The 24742-nt window shown below is 41.2% G+C and overlaps 1 protein-coding gene across 1 annotated transcript; it reads left to right on the forward strand.

Annotated features, from left to right (window-relative positions):
* The first annotated feature begins 4274 nt into the window (after positions 1 to 4274).
* On the forward strand, positions 4275 to 19639 carry SHISAL2A (shisa like 2A). Its single transcript, XM_086617773.1, has 3 exons — positions 4275 to 4456; positions 12685 to 12824; positions 19608 to 19639. The coding sequence occupies exons 1-3, from the start codon at positions 4275 to 4277 to the stop codon at positions 19637 to 19639; spliced, it is 354 nt and encodes a 117-aa protein (XP_086473899.1).
* Positions 19640 to 24742: the final 5103 nt, after the last annotated feature.

Here is a 24742-nt window from a genome sequence, read left to right on the forward strand (position 1 = left end):
TCCAAACCAAATGGCTGAACCAGAAGGTTTAGCTTCTTCCTCAAGTCCCCTTTGCTCTAACCTGTCTTCAGTCAGAGGAACTCTCTTAATTTGCTGGGAAATTAAACCAGCCCAGTTCTGCTGGCCAGTACAGTGTGGAGTCAGCATAATTAAATAAGAGACTGCATGCTTTTCACATTAATTGTTGTCTAGATTAAGATTACAATTCTTTTTAATGATTACAAGAATTTCTAGTGTGCTAATTATTGCATGGTACAGCATACATATATTTATGTTTATGACTTCATTGGCAAGGCTTGAAAACAGTCATAAGAAGTAAAAAGCCAAAGATGCAGTTCCATGGCATCAAGTATTTTAAAAATCGGCTTTAAGTACAGCCAAAACAATCTCTTGGAAGCCAATATGAGTACCAGTAAGTTAGTTAAAGATTTACAGAAGACTCTGGGTTGCAGGCACCTGAGGAATTTGGCAGATGTTAGCTGACTTAGGAGAGCTAGAGCTTCACTGCAGGACACTCACATTCACCAGGATGATAGTTCAGCACTCAGAGAATAGAAGTGTCCTGTTTTGGACACAGTTCCGAAAGCTGCTCCTGAATTACCTAGATAATTTGTCTGTTACTTACAGGTGTCCTGCAAAGGTCTTTGATCATTATTTGTTTCTCTGAAAGCTGAATGAACTCATTGTTAGGTTGAAACACACTCCCCCCTCAGCAGAGAGAACTGTTGCAGGCATCTGTGTAGTAACTTAAATTGATACTGGCAATAGTGAAGAGAGAGGGCAACATATTTTATGGGGTCCAAACCACTAGCTCTCACTGGAAGATGAGGTCTGTGTTTTGTAACTGAAATGGGAAAACAAGTTGATGTGGTTTTCTTCTGACATAAAAGACTATGCACATGATCCACTGGTCAGTGAAGAGCCTCCCACTCCTACTTCAAGTCATGTTTCTGAATGTCTCATCAAAAGAGAATTTTTTTTTATTTCAATCCTCCAGCAATTACATGGTTAATTGAGTCACTCAGATAGATAACTCAAAGTGAATTTGTAATGTTTCATCTAAATAATTTCACACAATTGTAACAACAGAGCATGCTAATTATTATCACCCAAGAATCATGGTTAGTACAAATTCATTGCATGATATAAACGAACTTATTGATTGAGAAAAAAAATATTTTACCACTTCTTAATATTTCAGCCTTCTTCAAAGGCAGACTTCATTAGGTTTGGAGAAAGAATCCACTCTCACTCCAACAGTAACTCAGATTTGCCCAACGCTTACTAAGCATGAGTGGAAGATTGTGTAAGACATTAGAAAACTGTGACAAGTAATTTTATTTGTTCCAAATCAGTGTAGCAATAATTCTGAATAGAAAATTATCTCAGTTAAATGCAAATGTAAAATAACTATGAAATACAAAAATAACTGAGATTGTCCTATATTCCTAAACATCTCTTGACCACTCAATTTGGGAATACTCAGTTGAAAAGGTGAATTGAACCACTCTTGGATTCAATTCTCTGATAAATCTCTTCTTGCCATGGTTGTTGAATTCTGGTGTGAATAGAACCTCAATGGAAACAGAGAAAGGATAACACGGGAAAAAAAAAACCACAAAAACAGAGGCATAAAGAGAGTCAGAAAGAAAAACGAGGATGGGAATTCAGGTTTTGAAAGAAAATAGCTCTTAGCAACTGAACAAGGTGCATTAAGACAGTTTAAAAGACAAATACCTATTAGACTAGAATTAAACGATCCTCCATCCTGGGAAGCTGTAGGACTTACATGAGGTCTCCCTTTCGAACACAGTGTTGACAACCTCACAAAGTCTTGAATCAGTCTCCAAAACCATGACATTTACCACTGTATTTGGTGTGGTTTTGGGTTTTTGTTTTTTTTCTTACACGTCTTCTGCTTAAACCTAACTGAATTAGAGAACAAGGTCTATACAGCTACGCTGTCTGTAGGTCTGTCAATCCTTCAGTAATAAATTCTGAATACAGTGCTGGATTTCAACCACGTCACATGTTGAAGAACTGATTGATGCATACACCCTATCTGGCCAAACAACTGACGGCTTTTGTGCTGAGATTTACTTATCTTTCCCTCACTAGAGATTCTTTCCTTGATCACAGAAACACAGTCCCCATGCCTTTGAAAGACTAAGCAACTGTATTGCAATGAAACTCACTTTGAATCAAATGTCCAGGAGAATGGTCTCTTTTAAAAAAGACCTCAAGTACCACAAGAGTCATGACTAAATCATAACACATAGTGACATTATTTACATAACTGAGGTAAAAAGGCTGCCTTCTGGTCTTTGGTAGACCATTTTTGTGTGTATATTCTGAATAAATTAATCCTCATTTTTATCATAAAACGATTTGATTAAATCTGATTTCATCTGAACAACACATAGGTGATGAATTTACAACTCTCATAAAATTTCATAGTAATCTGGCCTTTTTCTTTGTTAATGTTTGATGTTCTTTGATTCCTTCTAGTCTCCCTTTTTCCAGTCTTTGCTTCAGCCACATCACTGTCATTCATCCTCTCACTTTGTGTAGTGTAATATCAAGTGTTGAGCTCATTTTTGAGGTCTCTAAAGTCAAATTCTCAAACTGCTCAATCTTAAAATACCCCACAGTTGAATAACTTGAATCTTACCTGGCTATTCACAAATACATCTAAATATTAGGAAGGCAAATAGAATTTAGCAGACAGACTCTGACTGAATTTCTGCATTTGTTTCATGGTACTAAGTCAGGGTTGATTTCACAAAATAAAATCAGCTGAGCAACTGAAGAATATTTATACTTTTTAGCAAGTACATTCAAACACCCTTATGTAGGAGGAATGCCTGTAGTACTGGAAGAGATCAGTGCCAGGGCTCTAAGTGACCACAAACAGGCCCTGACCAGCATCACCTGGGTCCTCAGCACACCAACACCATCTGCTCATGGGTCCAGGAGCCACATTTAAGCTCATGCCAGAGCAGCCTGACCTTCCCTACGCTATGCCAGAAGTATGCCTGTACTTGGTTCTATCTCCTGCTGGTCTGGATTGCTTGCTGGTTCTCCTGGATGAACTTTAGATCTATGCTGTAAGTAACTTGCCTCCTGCCCTGTCTCCTGGATGGGCCCTGGACTTGACTCAGTATCTTACCTTGCTGATGGTGCCTGTCACTGTCACAAGCCTGGTCCTGTTTAGATCCTGCAGGACTCTGCCCTGGTCCATAAGGACACTGCCTTTCTAAGCTGCCATTGCTCCAGGCTCTTGCTGTTGCCTGACAGCTAAAAGACATGAAACTCCTGCTTGCCTCGAGTTCATCTCAAGACAGGACCTGAAATTAAAATGTAAAGTGTTAGTTGAATTAATATGGTTTTACTAATTCAAGCTAAGCTCTATTGATATTGCACAACTTCCTTTCTCTCTAAAACCTGAACTTTTCCTTGAGGAGGTTGCTTGTGTGGCAAAGCACTTGATCCAGGCTCTGTTGTAATTTGGAGAGGTGACTGACTGAGAACTAGGTCCTTGGAGCGGGCAGTGTCTACCCATTGCTCTCCCAGGGGCTTTTTATTATCCTTCTTTCCATGAGTCAAACCACATGCAGAGGTGCCCACCACATGCATGTGTACTGTCTTGAGCTGAGATCTACCCATGGTTCCCTCACGGGAGGCTCTTTCATACAGGTAACAGAAACACTGCCTGGGCCTGACTTTTTTTTTTTTTTAAAGTGGTCTAAACTACTAAAAGGAAATGCCCTCTGAAAAAAGTAGGAGAGTGGTCTCTCAGAAAAATTACATATTAAGTGGCGTTTTTACCCAAAGCCAAGGGTAAAGCCAAGCCCAAGTGAAATGTGATCCTTCTCAATTACCTCCTCGCTTTGGCTGTCCCGACACCTCACCGAGGCTTACGGGTGAGGGCAGACCCCCGAAGTCCCTCCTCGCCGTGGGACCGAGCACTGAGGAGAAAACCAGGTGCCAGCGAGAGACGCTGAAGCGCTGCCTTTGAGGCGGGCAGCCCCGCACGGCCCTCTCCTTCCCTTCCCGAAGGGCAGGAGGCGCTCCGCTCCCTCCCTCCCTTCAGGGCGCGGGCGGCTCTTCCCGCCTTGCGGCGACCTCTGAGGTGAGGGGCGCGGCGTCCCCCGCCCGCCGCCAGCGCAGCCCCCGACCCGCCCGAGCTCCGCCCGCTCGCTGCCCCACCTCCCGCCCGAGTGCCGCCAGAGCCGGGGCGCCGGGCAGCCCGGCGGGTGGGTGGCCGCTGCACCATGAGCGCCGAGTGCAGCAGTTACCTCAACGCCGACAAGGTGCTGGTGAGCGGGTTCAGCTGCCCGCGGACGGGCGGCGACGCCCGTGCCGTGTACTGCTGCGGCTTCCAGGACGTCAAGTACTGCTGTGATGACCCCCACAGCTTCTTCCCCTACGAGCACAGCTACATGTGGTGGCTCAGGTAGGGGAGCGGCGGCACCCGCGCTGCCCCGGCACGGCGGTGCCTCCCGGTCCCGCATGGCGGGCGGGGGGAAGGCTCCGGGCGGGCGAGGCTCGGCGGCCCCGGGGGGCGGGAGACCCTGGTTCGCCCGAGCTTGCCTGCGGGTTTGCTTGTAGCGGGCACTTTCAGGCTGCCTTTGTCCCGCTGACAGTAGCGGTAGAACTGCAGCTGCTGCCCGGAGAGACTTCTGCCTGTGCCAGGGCGGCTTCTGAAAGAAGTAAATCGTGGTGTTTGTAAGGAGGCGCTGGGAAAGGCTCGGTGCCCGTGTACGGAGCACCCGGAGCGTCCCTCTGTGCGATTCTGCGTGAGGGGAGCGGCTGATTTGGGGCCTGAGCATGTGAGATGCTGCGAGCATGAAGTTCCCAATGACTTTAGCTACTTTTCTGTAGGTAGTAAGGTCAAGCACTGCATAACTTTCCACTTGGAAGATGGCAGATAGTCAGACTGGTGCTCTCCGGGGTCAGTGTGAGAGTCCGTCTGGGTCCGACTGCATCTCCAGCGGTGGCCGTGAGCTGCACGCAGCCAGCCCGGCTGCTTTTTGTGCCGGATGCCCCTCGGGCTCTTCAGCATCTTCGCTGGCTGTGTCAGGTTGTCAGTACACCTCTGCATGGTGCTTTCACTATCTTTTTGCGGACTTGTTATGCCTGATTTTGTGTAATTCCTTTCTGGACCTCCTTCTACTGTCCGCTTCTGCAGCCCTGGTGGCAGCAGTCACTACCTGCTGTTTGAAGATAGGTAATTTTCTCTGTTTTGTACTGATTCCTACTAGTTTTCTGGAGTGCCCTCTAGTATTAGTATGGTGAGATTTGGTGAACAACAACTGCATGTTCAGTTTATGCATAATGTTCAAAATTTTGGAAGCTTTTGGTACATCAGTTATCAGCTTTCACCTCTCCAAACTGAACAATCTTAGTCCTTTTGGTTTACCATGGAGGCAGATATTATGTCTCATGGTTTAGTTGCCTCTCATCTGTACTGTTTTTCACTCCACAGCACTGCTCTTAAAGCAGCGTGATCTGCAGATGCGTGTTCAAGATGTGGGTAGGGCACAGTTTTACACAGTGGTAAAGTACTGCCTTCAGTCTTGCTCTCAAAATCCTTCCTGTTGGTGGCCAACGTTTTGTTGATGTCTTTGGCTGCTGTTGCATGTTGACTCTGTGATTTCAGTGAGCTGTCACTTTAGATGACTCCAAAACTTTTCTTGAGTTCAGAACTGCCAGTTCTGAGTTATTGTCATGTAGGCTTGGTTCTCTTTGTTTATACGTTACATTATACACACTGAAGCTCCTCTTACATCACTTTTGCCTGCTCACTTGGTTATCTGCAAGTCTTATACCATTCCTTGCCCTCATAGCATTTGATTGCTTGTGGAGGCTTAGGATCATCAGAAAATCAGATTTCATTCTTCTCCAAGTCATCAATGAAGACACTGAATAAAAACAGTCTCAGCACTGATTTCTGGTGACTTTTCTTTATACTGAAAAAAGACCACTTAGCCCAGTGCTTTGCTCCTTATAATTTTAAGCAGCCTTGAATCTGTAACAGAACCTTTTTCCTAATCCTGTGTCAGTTCAGTCTGCTTAGTCCCACCTTCAGTGCAGGGCTTTGTCAAAGGCTTTTTGAAAAATCCAACTGTCTGCTGGGTTCCTTTATTGCTTATTGACACTTCGTAGACTCCAGCATGTTCACAAGGCAGTGTTTTCCTCTCATACGGGGGGGAATTACAGTCAGTAATGCTGACTCTTTCATTAAAGATTTTTGTCAGGAAGCAGTAAGTGCCAGGAGCTTCCTGAGGGCAGAGCATGGTAACGAGGTGGATGGAGGTAGTGGCTTCATCATCAAAGGACCTGTCCCTCATGTCCAGGTAAGGTGAGTGGGGCAGGCCTGGGCATCCTGACTTGGGGATGATAGCCAGGGTCAGATGCAACCCTGTGCAACCCAGATGCACTCAGTGCTCTGACATTGTGTTTATCTCTTGGCTTAGTGATCTTATTCCTTGTTTTTTTACAGACCTTTCTGTCTTGCCAGGGATGGAAGATTTATTAGTCTGTAGCTCCTGGCTTCCCCTCTGGAGCCCGATTTATATTGGAGTTACACTCCCAGGCTACCAGTCCTCTGGCAGGGTGGCCTTATGTAATGATGGGTTACACACCTTGGCCAGCAATTTTGCATGTGAATTCCTTCAGGACTCTTGGCTGAATGCTATCGAGTACTGTGAGCTTACTCTCATTTAATTTATCGTGTGTAATATTTACTGTATAATTATTTGAAATCTAGTTTGTCTGGTACAAATAGTGGGTTGAATGTGGGAATCTCCTAGCCATCTGCAGCTGTGACTGACACAGTATTACTTGGCTTCTTTGATGTGAGAAGACATCCCCAAATGTTCATTTTCATATGTTTCTCATCAAATACCCATACTGGTTTACTGTTATATGATTTTTTTTTGTGTAGTCTTTCACTGTTTTGGTCTCAGGAAGCCTTCTCAAGATGGGAGAGCTACTGAAAGATTAAGTTTTGCTCTTCCATCTTCATGTAGTGAAGACTGTTAAAGCTTGGTCTTTTCATAAAGTACCTTTAAGAACTGGATTGCATGAGAAACTTTAATGAATCACCTCTCTGAATGATCTTTCTTTACAAAGATTTTCTAGGGTTTGAGAGGCGTGACTGCTTAGCCTCCAGCTAGGTCAGAAATTTGAGCCAAAACTTTGAAATTTCAGGATTTATTCTTTTTTTTTTTTCCTCTGAGAGGCCTGAGCTGCTGAAAGGATCTGAAGAAATTGCGATTGATGGAGGTTTTGATTGTGCTTAACTTCTACCATACCTGTCTATATCCATTGTAGAGAAGATGTGCAGAAATACAATTTACCTTTCTAAGCAAAGTTGCTGAGTGGTTAAATTGAAATTTCTGTTTTCAGAAGTGTTTTCCAGTAATGAATCAAATAATAGTTTTTAATTACTAATGCACTGGAAACCCTACAGTATTACAGCACTTGGAAAACTCTATACATTTGTATGTGCTAGTTCCATTAGGAGTTTAAGGAAAACATAAAAATAACATTTTCTGGTCTCAGAATGTTTTTGTCATCACTGCCTTGCTTACGTTTGTCTCAGACTGTTACATGTCAGTATGTAACAACTGTATGTTAAAATAACGCTTCAAATGCTTCTTACAGCTTTTGAGGACACACTTTAAAGACTTGACACTCTTAAAACTATTCAAGAGTTAGCCAAACCAGCCCAGGTAGGTTTGGAGATTGAACATACTGAGGAGGGGAAAGGAGGTGGAAGCTCCGATGGGGAATTGTTGCAGGTTTTGCTTTACTCCAGAGCCAAGTTTTTCATCCTAAATTTTCATTTGCTTGATTTCCTCCCATTAATTTGAAAGCAGTGACTGAATGCACCACGAAGTATCTCAGGGATTATTTGTTTGGTAGCACACTAGGTGGAATTTCAGGAAGCTATTGCATATTTCTCTTGTGTTATCCTACTGTGGGAGATGCATTGCCAGAGCGCTCGGCAGCCAGCTCTGACAGAAGCACTTCATGGAGAAACCAGCAGCCTAGGCAACCTGAAGCAATAGTCACTTGCAGGCCTATGCTATTCTTTCTTTGCCAAATCACTACTGCCTGTACTATGTTTAGAGCTATATACTGCACTATCTTTTAGCAAAATGGAAATGTCTTTCCCCTCCCACTCTTGCAAAAACTGCAGTGTTTGACAAGTGCATCCGAACACCTGCTATACTGGGAGCTGCTGGACAATCATAAATAATTGACCTCTGAGCAACTCTGACACATTTCATACTTTCCCTGAATTTATTATCTGTAATTAATATTTTCTCACTTATCCTTTATTTTTTGCTGGTACTTAAAATCAAATAGTATAATACCTTTTTTTGTTAGAGCAGCCTAGATTCCTTTTCCACATTTGTTGAAAAGCTGACCTCGGCGAAGAGTGAAGGATGTGTTTTTTCTATCTCTTGTAGCAGTCAGGAGCCTATGGAACAGGGAAGGGAACGTTCGTAAAAGGCAGGGGTGTACAAAATTCACCAGAAGATTGTGCAGCCTTTGAAACCACAAAAGAAGGTGCTATAAAACACTAGTCAGCAAAACACTGAACAGCTCACCTTCGAGCCATGTGCCTTGCATGTGCATGCAGTCATCGTGGCGTCTGCTTCAGCTCCAAAGCTGAGTGGAAGGGGAGAAATGCTGAGCATGTAGTATTTGTACCAAACTGTGATGCAGTTAGGTTCAGTCAGCACCTTTTTTTCTTTCTCATTGTTTTAAAATATCTTAGAATTATGTTTTTCAGTGTTTAATTAAGTTTTATTTTGCAAATTTAATGGCTTCTTTCAGTATCAATTAGAATTACAGTATCCATTCCAAATGTGTACCTTTTATGAGTTTAATGTTACATATTTGATTAAAACTGTGGCAGGCCAAGTATAGATTTTATTCAAAAGCCTTTATTAATTAATACCCATAGAACCATGATGACCTAATGCTGTGGCCAGTCTTTGCTTAGATGTACAATTCTTCCAGTCTTCTGGGAATGTTTGTCTGTTTGCTTGGCAAATACTACAACACATCACTGCAGCAATGGCGTTCGGAACGTTTGATTCACTCAGATCCAGATGACTCATGAGCTTCCTTTTAATCTGTCAGTGGACATGCTGCATCTCCTTAGCCAATATTTAAATTTTTCCTAACTGTGGTTGGTGTAGATAAACTAATTTTATGGACTAAAAATAACTGTAGGTGAGTGATGCTGAGCATCTCCTGACGGAAATGTTGGTGACCCACTAAGCTCTCTGAACAGCAGTATGGGGGGCCCTGAGGAGTCTGACAGTGGAGCGTCTCTACTCAGTAAAGCCTTTGGCTGTGCAGAGATGAGTGGCAGCGCTGCAGACGTGTATGTGTAATAGCAGTAGGAGCATCAGTGGAATGTGTGGTATGGCTAGATCTTTATTGCATGTAGAAAGTAACTTGGGAGAGTTCTGTTTGGTCTGTGGATCTTCTACCAAACTTAACATTGCTCATGTTTGAATTGTGTAAATGTTGCCAGGGTTACCCCTGGCCTTCCTTGCTGTTTTTATGCTAGATTGTCTTTTGGGGAGTGAGTGGGTTGTTAATGCCAAGCTTTTTGCCTGCTAATGAGGCCACAGCTGTGGGCAAAAGTTAGTCTTTAGTTTGCTTGTTTAATGTCTCTGTGCTGTCAGAAGACTCATCTTGAAGACATACCTGCAGGCCTGTAGGCTGTTATGTGGACTGCTGGGTGGACTGTTTTAAGGTAGAGATGAGAAGATGGCAAACTGGTTTTAGCAAGGGTGTTTCTAGATGGATATGCAGCACCATGCTAATTGCTGTAGAATCTAGGAGATGTGCTGAAGGGCTGTCTTTATTTTCAGAGGAGGATGATCGTTGATCAATGTTTTCAGAAACAAAACTGTTTTCAGAAACAAAATACCAAAATAACGATGATCATCGTTATTTTGGTATTTTGTTTCTGAAAACAGTTTTAACTATAAAAAAAAGATTATATTCTGGTTAAGAAACTTCAGTGTTCAGAGCTGTGAAAGTCATACCAAATTCCTCTGAATTAATTTAATAAATTAAGAAACAACCCCTGAACTTTAACCCAAAATTAACCTTAAAGGAATTAATCATACGTTCTAAGAGGGTTGATGGCTTCAGCACGTTGAGAACAAGGTGGTATTGAAATGTTATGTTTAAAAAAGAGTAAGTACAAACAGAATCTTAATTTCTGATTGATTTAGGAAGTGGAATCTAGGGTGTCCATTTGGTTTTGTGTTGCTGATCTCCATGTTTTGGGTGAGATCTCTTCATGTTCCTGCTGGAGCATGACAGACACTTTTGGGGGCATATAACCTATAAAGAGTCTTTGACCTGTAGTCAGAAATACTGGAGAGTTCCCCAGGAACTACTTTTCTTCCCTTTGCCATTTGTAACTCACAAAGCATCTTGTACAAGTTATGCAGCGATACTGAAGATGCATTGTACTGCACAGTACACAACTGTATTGTTACTATCATCTTTTACAACTGCATGGAGGAGACTACGCCTGAGAATTAATAGATTCCTAAATAGAAAAAAAAATAATCATTAATATGTACTTGATCTATTCAGCTTTAGGACAGATGACTCTGCTTAATGTTTGGATAATGGTGAGCAACCTATTTTGTCCTGCACTGTTATTTAAAAGGAATCTTAGAATAGGACTAATACTGACATGACAGAAAAGCACAAATACCTGTTTCTGAAGAGCCTTTGGGGTTTTTATTCCTTCCTCAGATGCAGCTGTGGAGATCATTCTTGGTTAGACAGCTGCTCACTGCAGTCTCCTGTAGTGTAGTGTATTTCTTCTGTTTTGTCCATTTGGTTCAAGGTCTTTCAAGCAAAAATGCAAAAAAGAGGTCAGAACCCAGGTGAGATCTCTGACTCTAAGAACATATTCAGATTCCATATTAAGCAGAATATTGCTTGTCTGTAAGTTTTGCTTGAGACAAAAAATGATGGGGAAAAAATTGCTGAATACATGCATACACACACAAACATATAAGGACAGCCTAGCTCATGCAGATGATAAATACCGTGTCATCAGGCTAAAGCTATTCTTTCCACATCGAATCATTTTACTGGTAACAAATTATTTCAGTTGTGCATGGAGCTAAACATTGCACAAACTTCATTAATGAATCTGACTGGCAGCTAATGAGAACTGCATCTTAGCCATACTGATATCTGCTGTTCTTAAAGCGTTTCTCCTGTGGACATAGCTGTCTACTGGTGTTATGGGAGCTTATAGAGAAGCTTTGCAGTAGCATGAATGTAAAATTCATAGACATCCCCAGGCACAATTCTTCTCATCTCCCTGCAAGGCCACAGTAGAAGTGCCTTCTCACTGGTAGCGGTGATGTATAAAGGCATTTTTCTCACTAGAGGATGGAGTTCATAGAATTTAAGATATTCATCTCTCTTCTGTCATTTTTACATCTGACAAAATTGTAAATATGCCATGGTAGTGGTATAAGGATTCTCAACCCTCAGACTCTTAATCTGTGACCAGAATGCCACTGCTTAATTTCACCAGAAGTCAGTGTCTTTGGCTTGGGCTGTAGAACAGGACTAGAACACTGAAGACATCAAATGGCCTGGGAGAGGATAGCAAATGAGAACTAGGCTGTATTTCAATTGATCCTTTATTTCATTGGGAGAATTTTATGTTAGGAAGAGACTTGAAAAGAAGGCTGGAAATAAGGAAACTACCAAAGAGATTTTTGTGTGTATGTAAATTGTCTTACCAAATGCCTACGGCAGCAGTATAAAGTAGTTTCTATCTAGCAGAGGTAGTATCTTGATAAAATCTGCATATACTACTGTATGTTGGCCTTCTGAATATTTAGTTCCTGATCCTTTGATGCCTTTGTTGTGTGTAAATTAATTAATTTTTAGCATTCCTTTTACCCTGACAAAGATCATGAAAGAACTTCTCCAACCTTGATTGACAGACCCCAACAGTGATGACAGTACTCCACCCTTCTCTACAGAACTGTTAACAGAACTGAATAACGTGGCTTGCATGTTTTTTATCTCATTTTTTATGGGCATGTCATCCTTGGTGAGAAGTCTGACAAACGTGTACTTTGCTTGGAGTGCTCTAATAGGTTCTTCTGGCAATAAAAATGGTGTTTCAGACTGAAAATATAGCTTTAATAGTCATGTTGTTTGAGAAGGAGTTTGCATGGGCTGCCTGAAATTCTGGAATCTCTCTTTTTGTGTGCATGTGATATTATGCTTATCTGGGAATGTGTACTGCGTTGCAGAAGTTTTTGATCTCACTGGTGCCAGTTACTGCATAAAGTTATTTCTGATTTTCATAAACACATTTTAAATCAGACTCAGGAGTAGTATGCATAGGTAACATGAAACATCACCGAGGGCCAGATGTTCAACCGCTGTGTAATGACATTGATCCTTCTGAGGACAATGAAATAATTCCAGTTTATGCAACTTAAATATTGAGCTCTAAACTTTTGTTTACAATGAAATACACAGTCACTCCCCTGCCTGAGTACAAGTAACCTCCAGACATCATCCTGATCATTGTTTTAATGGATATCTCAGGCTGTTTGTACACTTAATTTCTTTGTTTTTCTCTCTTCTTAGTGTTGGAGCACTCCTGGGTCTGTCAATAGCAGCAGTGGTCCTCTTTGCTTTTATCATCACTGTGTGTGTTCTCTGTTACTTGTTTATCAGCACAAAGCCACGCAGCAAACTGGATACTGGTTTAAGCTTACAGATGGCAGGTAAGACCAGTTGTTATTGACATACGTTATCTCCTGCAGAGGAACAGCCTTATTCTGTCTTTAAATGGGTGTGGAGGAATCCAACAGTGTGTATATTCTTTCTAACGGGGACCTCAAGATGTAGTCAAGCTATCCTGCTGTTTTACCTTCTGAATGAAACCTTTACCAAACTCAAATGAAAAAAATTTAGCACAAGCTCAGTATATTTACTGCTAGGAAGAATGCAATACTTCAAAATACTGGATAAGGGTGTAAGAAAAGTCCCTTTATCAGGAAGAGGCTTAACTAGTTAGTTGATCTGGATTTCCTGTCAAGAGTACGTAAACAGGTAGTAGTGATTTCATTCTAGGAATAAAAAAGAATCTCAAAAGAGTAAGTATATTTTCTTGTGACAGGGAGAGATCATTTTTTTCTTCCTGATATAGGATCCAGTCTTTAGACTAGAAATCTAAGACTCTCTGCTTCAGCCCCAATAGCCCATACCTTTGTGCCCAAACTGCATCGGTGTACGCCTGTGGGGACAGTCTGTTTAGCCAGTGCTAGCCCACTGGCATGGGAAAACCTGTAGCTGCTGCTACATTTCACTATGTTGGTGAAATCTGACTGCAAGTCGTGATGGTGAGATGGGGTGTGATAAGTTTCGCCCTCTGCCTTGGACTTCCTAAATGTTTAAATGTAGCTTCAGTAGTTCAACCAGTAATGTTGTAGGAAGTTAAGGGAATGGTGTACTTATTCAGGCCTTGGAAGTTGAACAAATTGAAAAGGGAAAATAATTCTTGCAAAAAAAGTCCCCTTACCTCAAATTCTTTTTTTTCGCTAGTTTTTAAAATGCTTCCATATGTGCGTGGAATAAATGACCAAGGAGCTACTGTAATTGTAGCCTATTATACAGCAGTAAGCCCCTTCCTGAGTGTCTAGTTAACACAGTCCACTTCATACCAAACTTCTTGTGTCTTGTTTTGCTCTGCAGAGAATGCAGGCTTTGGTCTAAAAGTGGTTTACAGGGCTGTCGGGAAGTGCAAAGCCTTCCTTTGGAGCTATGTATGCTGAGCAAGCTGCCAAAGTGAAAGTCACACATTCAGCAAACTGCTACTAATCTGCAAATGGAAAACCTGACACCTGTCGTGGAGTGAGGGAGTGGAAATAAGACCTGCTACCTAGAACGGCTGAAATAAACTCTTGTGTGGGATGAACAAAATGCTTAGTGATCTTTTACAAGATGGTTTTGCTCTAATTATAAACTGGCATTATGCTTTTGAACATGTTGCTGTTCTAACTTCTTCCCTCAGGTTTTCCTGCTATGGCATCAGCTCTTAATCCTTTGCCAGGAGAGCAGTGCTGTTTCTCATGCTTTGTATTTTTGTGCCTGGCATGTTTGGCATATGAGGAGCTGGGAAGGAAGGAGGCAGGTGCTATTGCACTGCTGCTGCCAAGTGATTCCATCTTTCTCTACAAACTCGAACCCTGCTGCAAAATCACATCCTGCTTTGACACTGGAGATAGTTTCTCTCTCCTATCATGAGGTGAACAGCATCCCAGTGTCCCCCACTGATGAGCCAGTGTTCGCGTAGGTGTCCTGTCTCTCATGATTCCAGGTGTGAGGAACTTCAGGAAGCTGGGAGATCTTTGCTTTTTCCTAACCACCTCCTGTGTTGTTTTGAGCTTTATTCAGTCTGCATTGCTTTGTATTTAAACACTGTTTTGACTTTGCTCTCATCCTGTGTTTTCACTTATTATTCTGCTTCTTTGGCTGCTTTGAATGCCAATTATTTCACATCTAAATTCTGATAGCTTTAGCTGTCGATGAGGTGGGCTGCCAGAAATTGAAAGCCAGTTGCTTTGCCAAGGTTGAGAGATCTTTGAAAATGTTGAAGGATTTCATTGACAAGCCTGAGTGCTTATCTTCATCATACTAGGGTTTCTTTTTCATGGAAGTCATGCAAGGTCTGAGTATTTTTTGAGATGGCTGGCTAGCTGCTTTCAGGCCCGAGGAACAATAAAAGCAGTCCCTCTCCTCTTTCAGTTTTTCTGAGATTTGAGCATAATTATATATAGGCAATAAAAATGAATTAAAAAAACCCAACAGTTTTTTAGAAGCTTCAGAAAAATGTAGGCCTGAGGACTGAGTTTTAACTGTGAACTCAGTTCAGCCCTGCTTTTTCCGAACCAGCATAATCTTACCTGTAGATGAAGGCTGTGTCATACATTGGGTGTTGCGTGATGTCTGTACCCCTGGAGCATTCAGAGAACACTCGTTTATGAAAGCAGTATTTTTTATTATATTCCATTTCACCCATAATTTATCAGCTCAGTTGGAGCTCTGTATTTCATTAAACATGCAATTGATTATTGTATGCCTTTCCTCTGTCATGTAATAGTCCAAGTTAGTCATTGTTCTTTGGGCTCATCCAAGATCTCCTAAATATAGAAGTGTTGGATTTTTACAGAAATTATTTCAAGATTGATCATAAATCTAACAATTATGTGGATATACAGCCTTTGTTAAAGCTTACTGTTCTGCAAAAGGCAGATCAAGTGGAATTTGCCTCTATTTAGTCTTGAACCAATGATCTCCAATAGTATCAATACAGATATTACATAAAGGGTTCCTGAGTTAGCTGAGCATGTTGGCCCTAGTGAAAATTAGCTTTTTAATGAGAACTGAATTTTGAGAAGAATGAACTCAGTCACTGGTGTAGACCAGGAATAACTAATTAAATGTTAGTGGAGTTATACTGATGTAAACTGTTGTTACTCATTTCTATTTCTAGTATCATAGTGTGGATTGTAGAGTAAATCCCTTATGTACAGGCAAATGATAAGATCCCATATCTCAAGGATTTTAGTCTAGCTGCTTGTCTCCTCAATAAAAAGCAGCAACGTACTTTACCTCTTTCAGTGCAATCCTCTCCTTTTACAGTCAAAGTCTCAGATCTTCACACATTGCTTTCTTATTGTTTGCACTCAGAACGTGAGGTTCACCTAGGATTTGGCTCATGGATTAATGGTCTGCCTTACTGAAGTGTCAAAGTGCTTCATAGCTTTTGCTCTATCCTCACAGCTACTTTTCTGAAGTAGGGAGGTGTTATTAGCCCCATCTTACAAGGAGACAGAACTTCAGGGAAGTGTCATATTTTGAATGCTTTGTGTGTCAGTCTAGACAGTAATGTCCAGTGGAATTTCAAAAGGACGTCACTAACCAGAAGACCTTTGTCCTTTTGCATAAGCAAAAACACAGCTCTCAGACTAGCTTGACACAGAAATTACGTGGTACAGAGAATTGAGCTGTGCTTTTTGAGACCAAGGTGAAGATTCAAATAATTGGACCATACTTTTTCTTAGCATAATGAACTTGCTTTTTGATCATACAGGTTGCTCAGTAAGCTCTTTCTGAGAGAAAGGATTTTTCATTGAACTCATTGTAGGTGTTTTTTTCTCCCATTGGAAGACTGGAGAACTGTAAAAGCCTTTCTTGGTAAACAAAGGCCCCAAAGAAATCCAAGCCCTGAGAATGCAAATGTTATGTATTTTCCTAATATGAAAGGAAGGTTGTTCATATGCTTTGTTCTCCTTCTAACCATAACACTTTGTGCAAAAAGTTTATCCCCTTCAAAATGTAGGAACCAGGGCGTCACAAGTTTTTTGTTAAGGCTGAATGAAGAATGCTGGAGCATCTAAGGGAGATGAGGACTGAGTAAAGATTGCATAATTGTCAGGAGAGAAGTCATAAACAGGCAGAAAAGGAGGAATCTAGAGGCATATCTGCTGCTCACTTCAGGAGAAGGTGCACAGATACTTTCCTTGAACAGGCGGCTGATAGAAGAGTGGCCATCTGTGCTGGCCCCTTAAAATGGGTTTTGCCATCAGAGGTAAAAAGGTGGATAGAGACTTTCCACCTTGGTGGCCCAAACAGTTTGTAAACACATTTTGAGTTGCCTCTGTATTTCTGCCAGCGTTAGTCTGGGAAGACCTGTGGGGTGAGGTGTCCTATATCACTGCAAGGTGAGAATAGGAAACTACATTTTATGATGGTAACTAACATTTTCTTTTAAAATTTAGCACAGGAAGACCTCTGTAATGCATTCAGAGTCAAACAGCAGGGACCTTTGAGTTGGAGTGCAAAGAGAACTGTGGCCTTGTAAATTCCTCATGAGTGCTGGGAAAAATGTGTTTTAATAGAAGAGGTTAATTCCTCATTCGTACAAATTAGTGTCATCAGAGTATGCAAAAGTTCATGTTTTCATTTCATAATAAGGAAAAATTTAGCTTGAAAAATAGCCAGATGACCTTCCTGTCTCTATTTCTCTCCTTAATTAAAGATTCCTCATGGGGTACTATTCAAATATATGAAACATTCAGATATTTTGATAAAAAGGCACCAAACTCTCTCACTTTCTCCTCCTTAGCTTGGTAGAATTATCTGACTTTATAGGTTCTGAAACCAGATAGCTACTGTCCGAATTCAGAGACACTGTGCTTGATTTTAGGAGTATGGATTGATAGCTTTGCTTTCTAGGTTTATCAGTAATTTCCACTGTATGGTCTTTCTGCAGGTGGGTTTAAATTTTCCCCACTTAGGCTACTTTTCTCTTTGCCAGCCATCTGCCTCAGATATTTGTATATAAGAAAAATCAGCTAAATGGGTTCAACTATTTAAAAAAATTTTTTTTTTTCTTTAGAAAATGAATAAATTCCCAATTTTGGGGCTGGGAATTCAAATTTAGTGGAATGGTAGCATTAGCTCAAAGTTACATCACTAGGAAAGATTAAATTTGAAAGTGTTTAAATTAGATTCCTTAGCTTTTAAATTTCCCAGGCTTTCTTGTAGCAGTGAGTTTTTTTCAGCTCATTAAGAGTCATTTTTTTACTGAAAAGATACCCATAGATGCTGTAAGCTGGTTTAGATAGGAAATCTAGACAGGCTTCAAAAACAGGGTGCCTTCACTTATAACTGATAAGGGTTTTTTTTTTTTACTTTATGGGTTTGGTTTTGGATCATAGCTGAAATAACGCACTAAAAAGACTTGGTTTCAATTAAGATCTTGGCTTAAATGTTTTTCTGCAAACTTTTTGAAATGTTAAACTATCAAATCCCATTTTGATATTTTGAAACCAAACTGCAGGTTTTTTCAATTCAAACAATAAAATGCAACTTTCAGAACATTTCAAAGCCAAATAATTCCTTTGCCCAATTTGCTTCGGTTTAGTTTTTTAAATAAAATAATAATTTTAAATAAATAATAATTTAATAATAATAAATAATAATAATAATTTTAAATAAAATAATAGAATTCTCAACTTTTATCCCTATTTGATATAGGGAACCTTTTTAATCCTTTTTTTAATCCCTTCTGTCTTTGTTCTCTGTGTTGGCCCAAGCAGTGGGAAGGCAAAAAATGAGGTAAGTGTTGGACTAGAGGCTAATGGGAAATTCAGCCTGGGAGGAAGGCTGATGAGCTTCATAAGAAGACTTAGATGAGAAGATGGAGCAGGGAGAGGTTTTGGAACGGCTAGATAAAAGAGAAACTGCAGCTGAACAAGGACCTACCTGGGTGTGCCTGGGAGCATGTGGAAGAGTGACTGGGCTAATGGGGTTGAGAGCAGGGAGGCAAAGATGCTGGAGGGGATGGAGAAGCTCCTGAGAGGGCTGGGGAGTGGAACAATGCCTGGGGAAACATAGGAAAAGGAAGCCTTGCCGATGGGGAGTGTGCACAGGGTTGGAACAAGTAGAGATTTAGGGCGAAGAAAAGAGATAGGAGGGACTTAAAGTATGAACTGAGCTGGTGGTTCATAGAGACGGGGACTAGCATGGGAGGCATAGCAGCAGAAAACTAGGACTGGAAACAGAGTGAGGAAAGCTGAAAGGGAATGAAGAATGAATATAAGGTAAGAAAGAGAAGATGTGAAGTTCAAAGTGTGGTCAGAAAAGTCTTTCCTCTAGAGCTTTGCTTTCTCTGCTGTCAGTGGATATCAGTGGAAACCACTGGCCGAGCATCACTCTTCTCCCTTCTTGATGGTGACTCACTGCGGGCTGCTTTTGCTTTGGCTATTGTGATCAGTTGGGCAAACTCAAGTTGTCTCCACTGAATCTAAAGATTCCAGCTCTTCTCCAAGCAGGCGTGTCTATCAGTTATCTGGTGGAATTTTAATGAACTATTATTTTTTAACCTATGAAGTTGTGTTCTCAAAAACAATATTCAAAACTACTAAGCTTCAAAACCAAGCACTCAAAAGATGGGAGATGGCAGAACTTACAGTATTTTGAGCAACTGGTGAAATGCCTAACTAAAAATTGCTTTATTTGCTCCTATCATCCCTTCAATCTTTGAAAAACAAAGGTGACACCTCTTTCATGCAAAGAAGTATTGTGAGCCTCCTCCTGCACAGTGCTCTGGGATCACTGGATGAAAGGTGCAGTGAAAGCATTAGTAACTGGTCATGTTTAGAGAGGAGTGAAAGTTTGAGATTTCTAGTCTGTTTTCTTAAATATGGGAAATTTCAGCCATTTCTGTTAGGAAACACTCTGATTTCCTGCTATAAGTCCTACTTGTACCACAGTGCTACATCTTGATGTTCATTCCTTTTTAACACAACAGTTGCAGCCTCCCATAGGCTCAGGAATGGAAAGTGGAATGGCTGCGGTCTATCTCATCCTCTAAAGACTGTAGAGGAAGATTCCAGGAACTGGTTTTTGTAGTGTAGTGGGCATGTCTGTGTATTACTGCTTGGAACTAAAGGAAGAATAATGCTGTTAGTTTTACTAAAAATGTTTTTGTTTTACAGACAGCGAGACTAGAGGGAGTTCAATATGTTAAAAAAAAGGCACTGGATGGATTCTACTGCTGTAATGAAAATAGGTACAGTGAGAACATTTATTTTTACCTTACTCTATTGTATTCGTATAACCTCTGCTCTGTTTTGTATGTGGTAATGCATATATGGTAAGCATTTTTCAAAATGCCATTATTCTTTGGGTTTTTAGCTTTCTGAAAAGCAATAGCAGACTATCTCTGATTTACTTATACGTTGCCCTGATGCTGTCCTTGCATGGAGAAATGTATGCAGAGACTTGAATAGAGTCCTTCCACAGGGAAATCTCTTCTTGATTTACCTGTACATGAATATTTCTTCATGGTTGTATGCCAGAGAAGATTACATTCCCCTTGTGCTGTCTTTTTCCTTTCCCTGATGCTGTCCAGGATGCACCAGAGCTTACTAAGGAGGCAGTCATTGTAACTTATCATTCGTAACAAATTCTTTAGCAATGCACTGCAAGGCTCCTGTGTGACAAAGGGTAAGAGCAGTGAAGTGTCTGGTGGGTAGTTCAGTCATATTCTGCTTCTTGGGGATTCGAGGGCTGAGTCAAGTCTGATAGAGAACTGGAGAGGGTTATCTTGCAAAAAATGAAGTTTCATATGCTGACTTGATTTTTATGCTGAAATCATCTTTAAAGGTCAAACTGCCTATGGCACAGACCATGCAAAATAGTATTTAAAACGTCTGCCAGTACAGATGAGTTGTACTTCAGATTTAAGAAGAATTTGAGTAAGGCAAAAGACTTTAGATGGCATGAAACATGCATTCTACTTTCTGCAGGGCGTGAAAGCTCATGGCTGAACAGCCACAGAGTGTGAGAATAGCCACAGATCAGCAATGCCTGTCACAGGAGGAAAAAAAAAAAAGTGGGCCTGTTTGCTTAGCAATTGTTCTTAGATGAGCAGGAAAGTAAAAGTGTCAGAGTTCCCCTGCTTCATGTATTTTCTCTTGTACCCTTAAAAAAAGCCACACTGCACCGTAAGTGCAAATGCATCTTTCTCAGCACTTCTTATCAGTATAACAGGTTGGTTTGGGCTGCTTCTCATCCTGAAAATACTGAAGTGTAACAAAACTCATTTTGAAACTCCGAGCCACCTCCACACGTTTTTTTTTTTCTGCTGTTGCAAATAAAGTGGCTTGTGGGAGAAAAATGCCATGGGAAGACTAAAAAGGATCCTGCAGTCAGAAAACCGTCTGTAGTGAGAAAAGCCAAAAATATCTGCGGCAGGCACCAAGAGATGAGACCTCAGTTCAGGTCTGTGAATGTGGTGTTACTTTCTGAAGGCCATGAGCCTCTCTCATTTCATTGACCTTCAGTTTGCCTGCCTTCCACTGTGTTAGAGACTAATGTTTGTGGAGAGCCCTGAAGTGTAGCCTTCTAACCACTAGTGCTTGCAGGAAGAGAGAAAGGGGGAGAGAATTGAAAGGCTAGCTGCAAAGGACTTCTTGTAGGGTTTGAATGCACGCATTATATAAAGATCAAAAAATTTATAAGCTTTTTTGTAGATGAACTATCCAATTCTTTTTTGTTGACAAAATGAGGCTGACATTATCATGACTCAAAATAATTGAGACCTCTTTTGGGGCTAAAAGCAGAAAGACTATGCCCTTAGCCTTTGAGCCTTTTTGCTTTTAGATCCAGAATGGAGCAGCCACGAACTTTCTGTGAAGATGAAAAGGGAGGCAAGGATCTGTTCTGAACTTCAACAGATAATCTGCTTAAGTGTTGGTAGGCATTCCAGGTCTCTAATTGATTTTTGTCTGCTGCTTTTTATGTCGTCTGCTTGTTGCAGATTTTGTTCCCTCACCTGTTATGGGAAGCCGCTTCACTGTGCAGTGATAAGCCAGAGTGTCCATCACTTGTGTTTTCTCACAGCAAACCTTCCACTGCTGTGAGAAAGCTACACGTGACAATTAGATTTTTATTTAGCATGCATAGTTCCTCTGCTAAATTCACTGGGTTTTAATTAGGAACAGGACTCCCTACACCCTTGCAACTGATGTAGTTCAGCATAAAATTCAAGCTTGTTTGCATGCTCTTTTCCAGCAAAAGAGGCAAATGCAACTCTTAGCTTTAAAAAGGGAAAGGAAAGGAACTAAGCAGCTGAAGGCATTGCTTCTGACTTGGAGTGAAAATATATCAAATTATTAAACAATTGAGTTACGCACAAGAAAAATCTGACACAGATTTCATGAAGACAAATCGTGACAAACCAGCCTCATTTCTCTCTGTCAAGGTAATTTGCCTGTCAGAAAAATGGGAACAAGTGGCTATGACTACAAGCCTTTATGAAAATGCAGTCAAAAAAGTTTTCAGTGGCTCATTCTCAAACACATTTTTGGAGGGAATGAGGTCTCGGTACTCTATCCCAGTTCAGTAGTAAGAGCTTGACTGAAGGAGTAAAGAGCTTATGTATAAAATTTATGAATGACACCACCATGAGAAGGGTTACCAGACTGGAGGGTAAAACTGCCTTTCAGAATTATCTCAGTGCCCTGGAGAAATAGCCTGAAATCAAAAAGGTGAAATACAATAAATATAAAAGCAAAGTACTGTACTTAAAAAGGAAAAATGAAATCCGCAGAGATATGTAAGGGAGAATAACTAAGTAGTGTGGGGAAAAAAATAATCTGGCTAATTTACTCCGCTGTAAACAGAGTATTGATGTTCTGGGCTCTTATTTTAGTCTGACATACTAAAGAGGGCAACAATATATAGCATGTAAGGTAATAATTTGCTTCAGTTAGTGCTGGCAGCGCCTCTGTTACAGTAATGCTCTTAGGTGTTGATATACTGGAGAAGAGAGAAAACTGAGAAAATCATGAAGGTTTTGGAATGACAGGACAGGCTTAAGCTGGCTTAAGTCTAGAAAAGAAAAGATGAATGACTGTTCAGTTATGTAAAATAGAAGACAGTGATTATTTTCCATGTCTGGCAGGATAAGTAATGTGCTGAATTTCACATTGAAGTAGATCCAGATTTAGTAATTGAAAATATTCCAGACTGCAAGGGTGGAAGTAGTACTGGACCAGCCAATGAGGCAACTTAGGGGACATTCTTCCCCTATTGATTGATGGACATATTGATTCTTCAAAGGGCATGTTGAACAGGCTAGACTCACACTTGTCAAAAGTGAGACAGACGAAGGATCTTTAGTGTGTGTGTGGCTGTCTTAGCCCCAGGTATCCCTTAGCCTATACCAGCAGCCCCTGGCTTTTGCTAGACCGTGTCCAGGTCTGGGGAGGAAATGTCTGTCAAGCTTTTCTGAGTAGAGACAGTTTTGGGTGCTGTGTCAAGCTGTGTGGGTCTGCCTCCTTATCTGGAGAGAAAGTGATGGCCATAATACGAACATCTGAGCTCCCTTCTGATCTGGTATTTAATCAGAAATGCTGTGTGTGGAGATAGAATAGAATATTTCAGTTGGAAAGGACCTACAATGATCATCTAGTCCAACTGCCTGACCACTTCAGGGCTGACCAAAAGTTAAAGGACGTTAAGGGCATTGTTCAAATGCCTCTTAAACACTGAGAGGCAATGGGCATTGACCATCTCTCTAGGAAGCCTGTTCCAGTGTTTGACCACCTCTTGGTAAAGGAATGTTCCTGATGTCCAGTCCAAATCTCTTCTGGCACAGCTTTGAACCATTCACATGTGTCCTATCACTGGATATCAGAGAGGAGAATCAGCGCCTCCATCTCCACTTCACCTCCTCAGGAAGCTGTAGAGAGAAGTGAGGTCACCCCTCAGCCTGCTTTCCTCCAAACTAGAGTTGCCCAAAGTCCTTTGCCACTCCTCATAGGACATTCCTTCTATCCCTTTCACCAGCTTTATTGCCCTCCTCTGGAAAAGGAGTACCTTAACATCCTTCTTAAATTGTGAGGCCCAGAGCTGCACACAGTACTGAAGGTGAGGCTGAACCAAGGCTGAATACAGCGGGATAATCACCTCTTTTGACCAGCTGGTCATACTGTGTTTAATGCTCCGTGGGATGATCTTTGCCCTCTTGGCTGCCAGGGCACGCTGTTGACTCATACTGAGCCTGCTGTCAACCAGATGGTAATACTGGGGGAAGGTACAAATCTAAATTTATATGTCTCATGTTTTGACTTAAGTTGGTCAGAAGTGTATAACCATCCTCAGAGCCTTAAGCAGAAGAAAATCTAGAATCTACGAAAAGTGTCACTGATAACTCAGATAAGTGCCATTCCTCTCAATGAGCCAGTATTGAAGTGATGTTCTCACTGGTTGGGATGCTCTTTGCTGCTAGTTGCCATCTGCCTTGAAATCCAAGATTTCACACTTCAGAACTTCTTTCAGTAGCTGAATTAGCTGAGATTTTCTGGCCAGGCTTCAATACATGTCCATTGTTTTTTGCATATCCAGACAAACATCTGCTTCTAAACCCAGCTGTACGAATAGCTGTTGTGCTTCACATCAGAAGCAATCCTGCTTTAATGAACAGTAATTCCTTTGTATAGAAATTCTTCAAGTGTAGTTTGGACTATATTTTGGTATCCTTCAGGATCAAAGGCACACATTGTGTGTCTATCAAAAAAAAAAAAGTGTGGTTTAATGGAGATATTAGTGGTGCGTTTTCCAAGAGGCACTGCATAGAAATATTGGATGATTGGCTCTGTCTTTACCTGCTAAGCCTTTTTTGTTTTGTTTTAGCACCATTATGCCTTGGGCCTTTATCATGCAAGGTTAAATCCTCACTTGCACAGCAGAGGAGCAACAGCAGATCTACCCATCCACATACGTCCCCAGAGGAGGCATTTAGTGTTTCATAGCTGTAGTGATTCCTTCAGAGGTGTAATTCTTCGCTGTGATTGGTGTTTTGCAGATACAGAGCTGCATCCTTCACAAGGCCCCACAACAAGCTGTTGACAAAGCCAAGTGACTTCAAGAGATTTTTCTGAGCCACAAGGATGAACTGTGACTGTGAGCCACAAGAACCTGACTCACTCTTCCAGAGGGGTTTCCTGGCTGTTACAACCACTGCCGACAACCAGATGCCAGTCTGAAGCTGTGCCAGGATTATGTATTTGTGTATGGTTACTGTACTGAGTAGTGGTATATTTTGATTTGCACATACCAGCTA

Source organism: Tauraco erythrolophus, chromosome 10 (genome assembly GCF_009769465.1).
Source record: "Tauraco erythrolophus isolate bTauEry1 chromosome 10, bTauEry1.pri, whole genome shotgun sequence".
NCBI lineage: Eukaryota > Metazoa > Chordata > Aves > Musophagiformes > Musophagidae > Tauraco > Tauraco erythrolophus.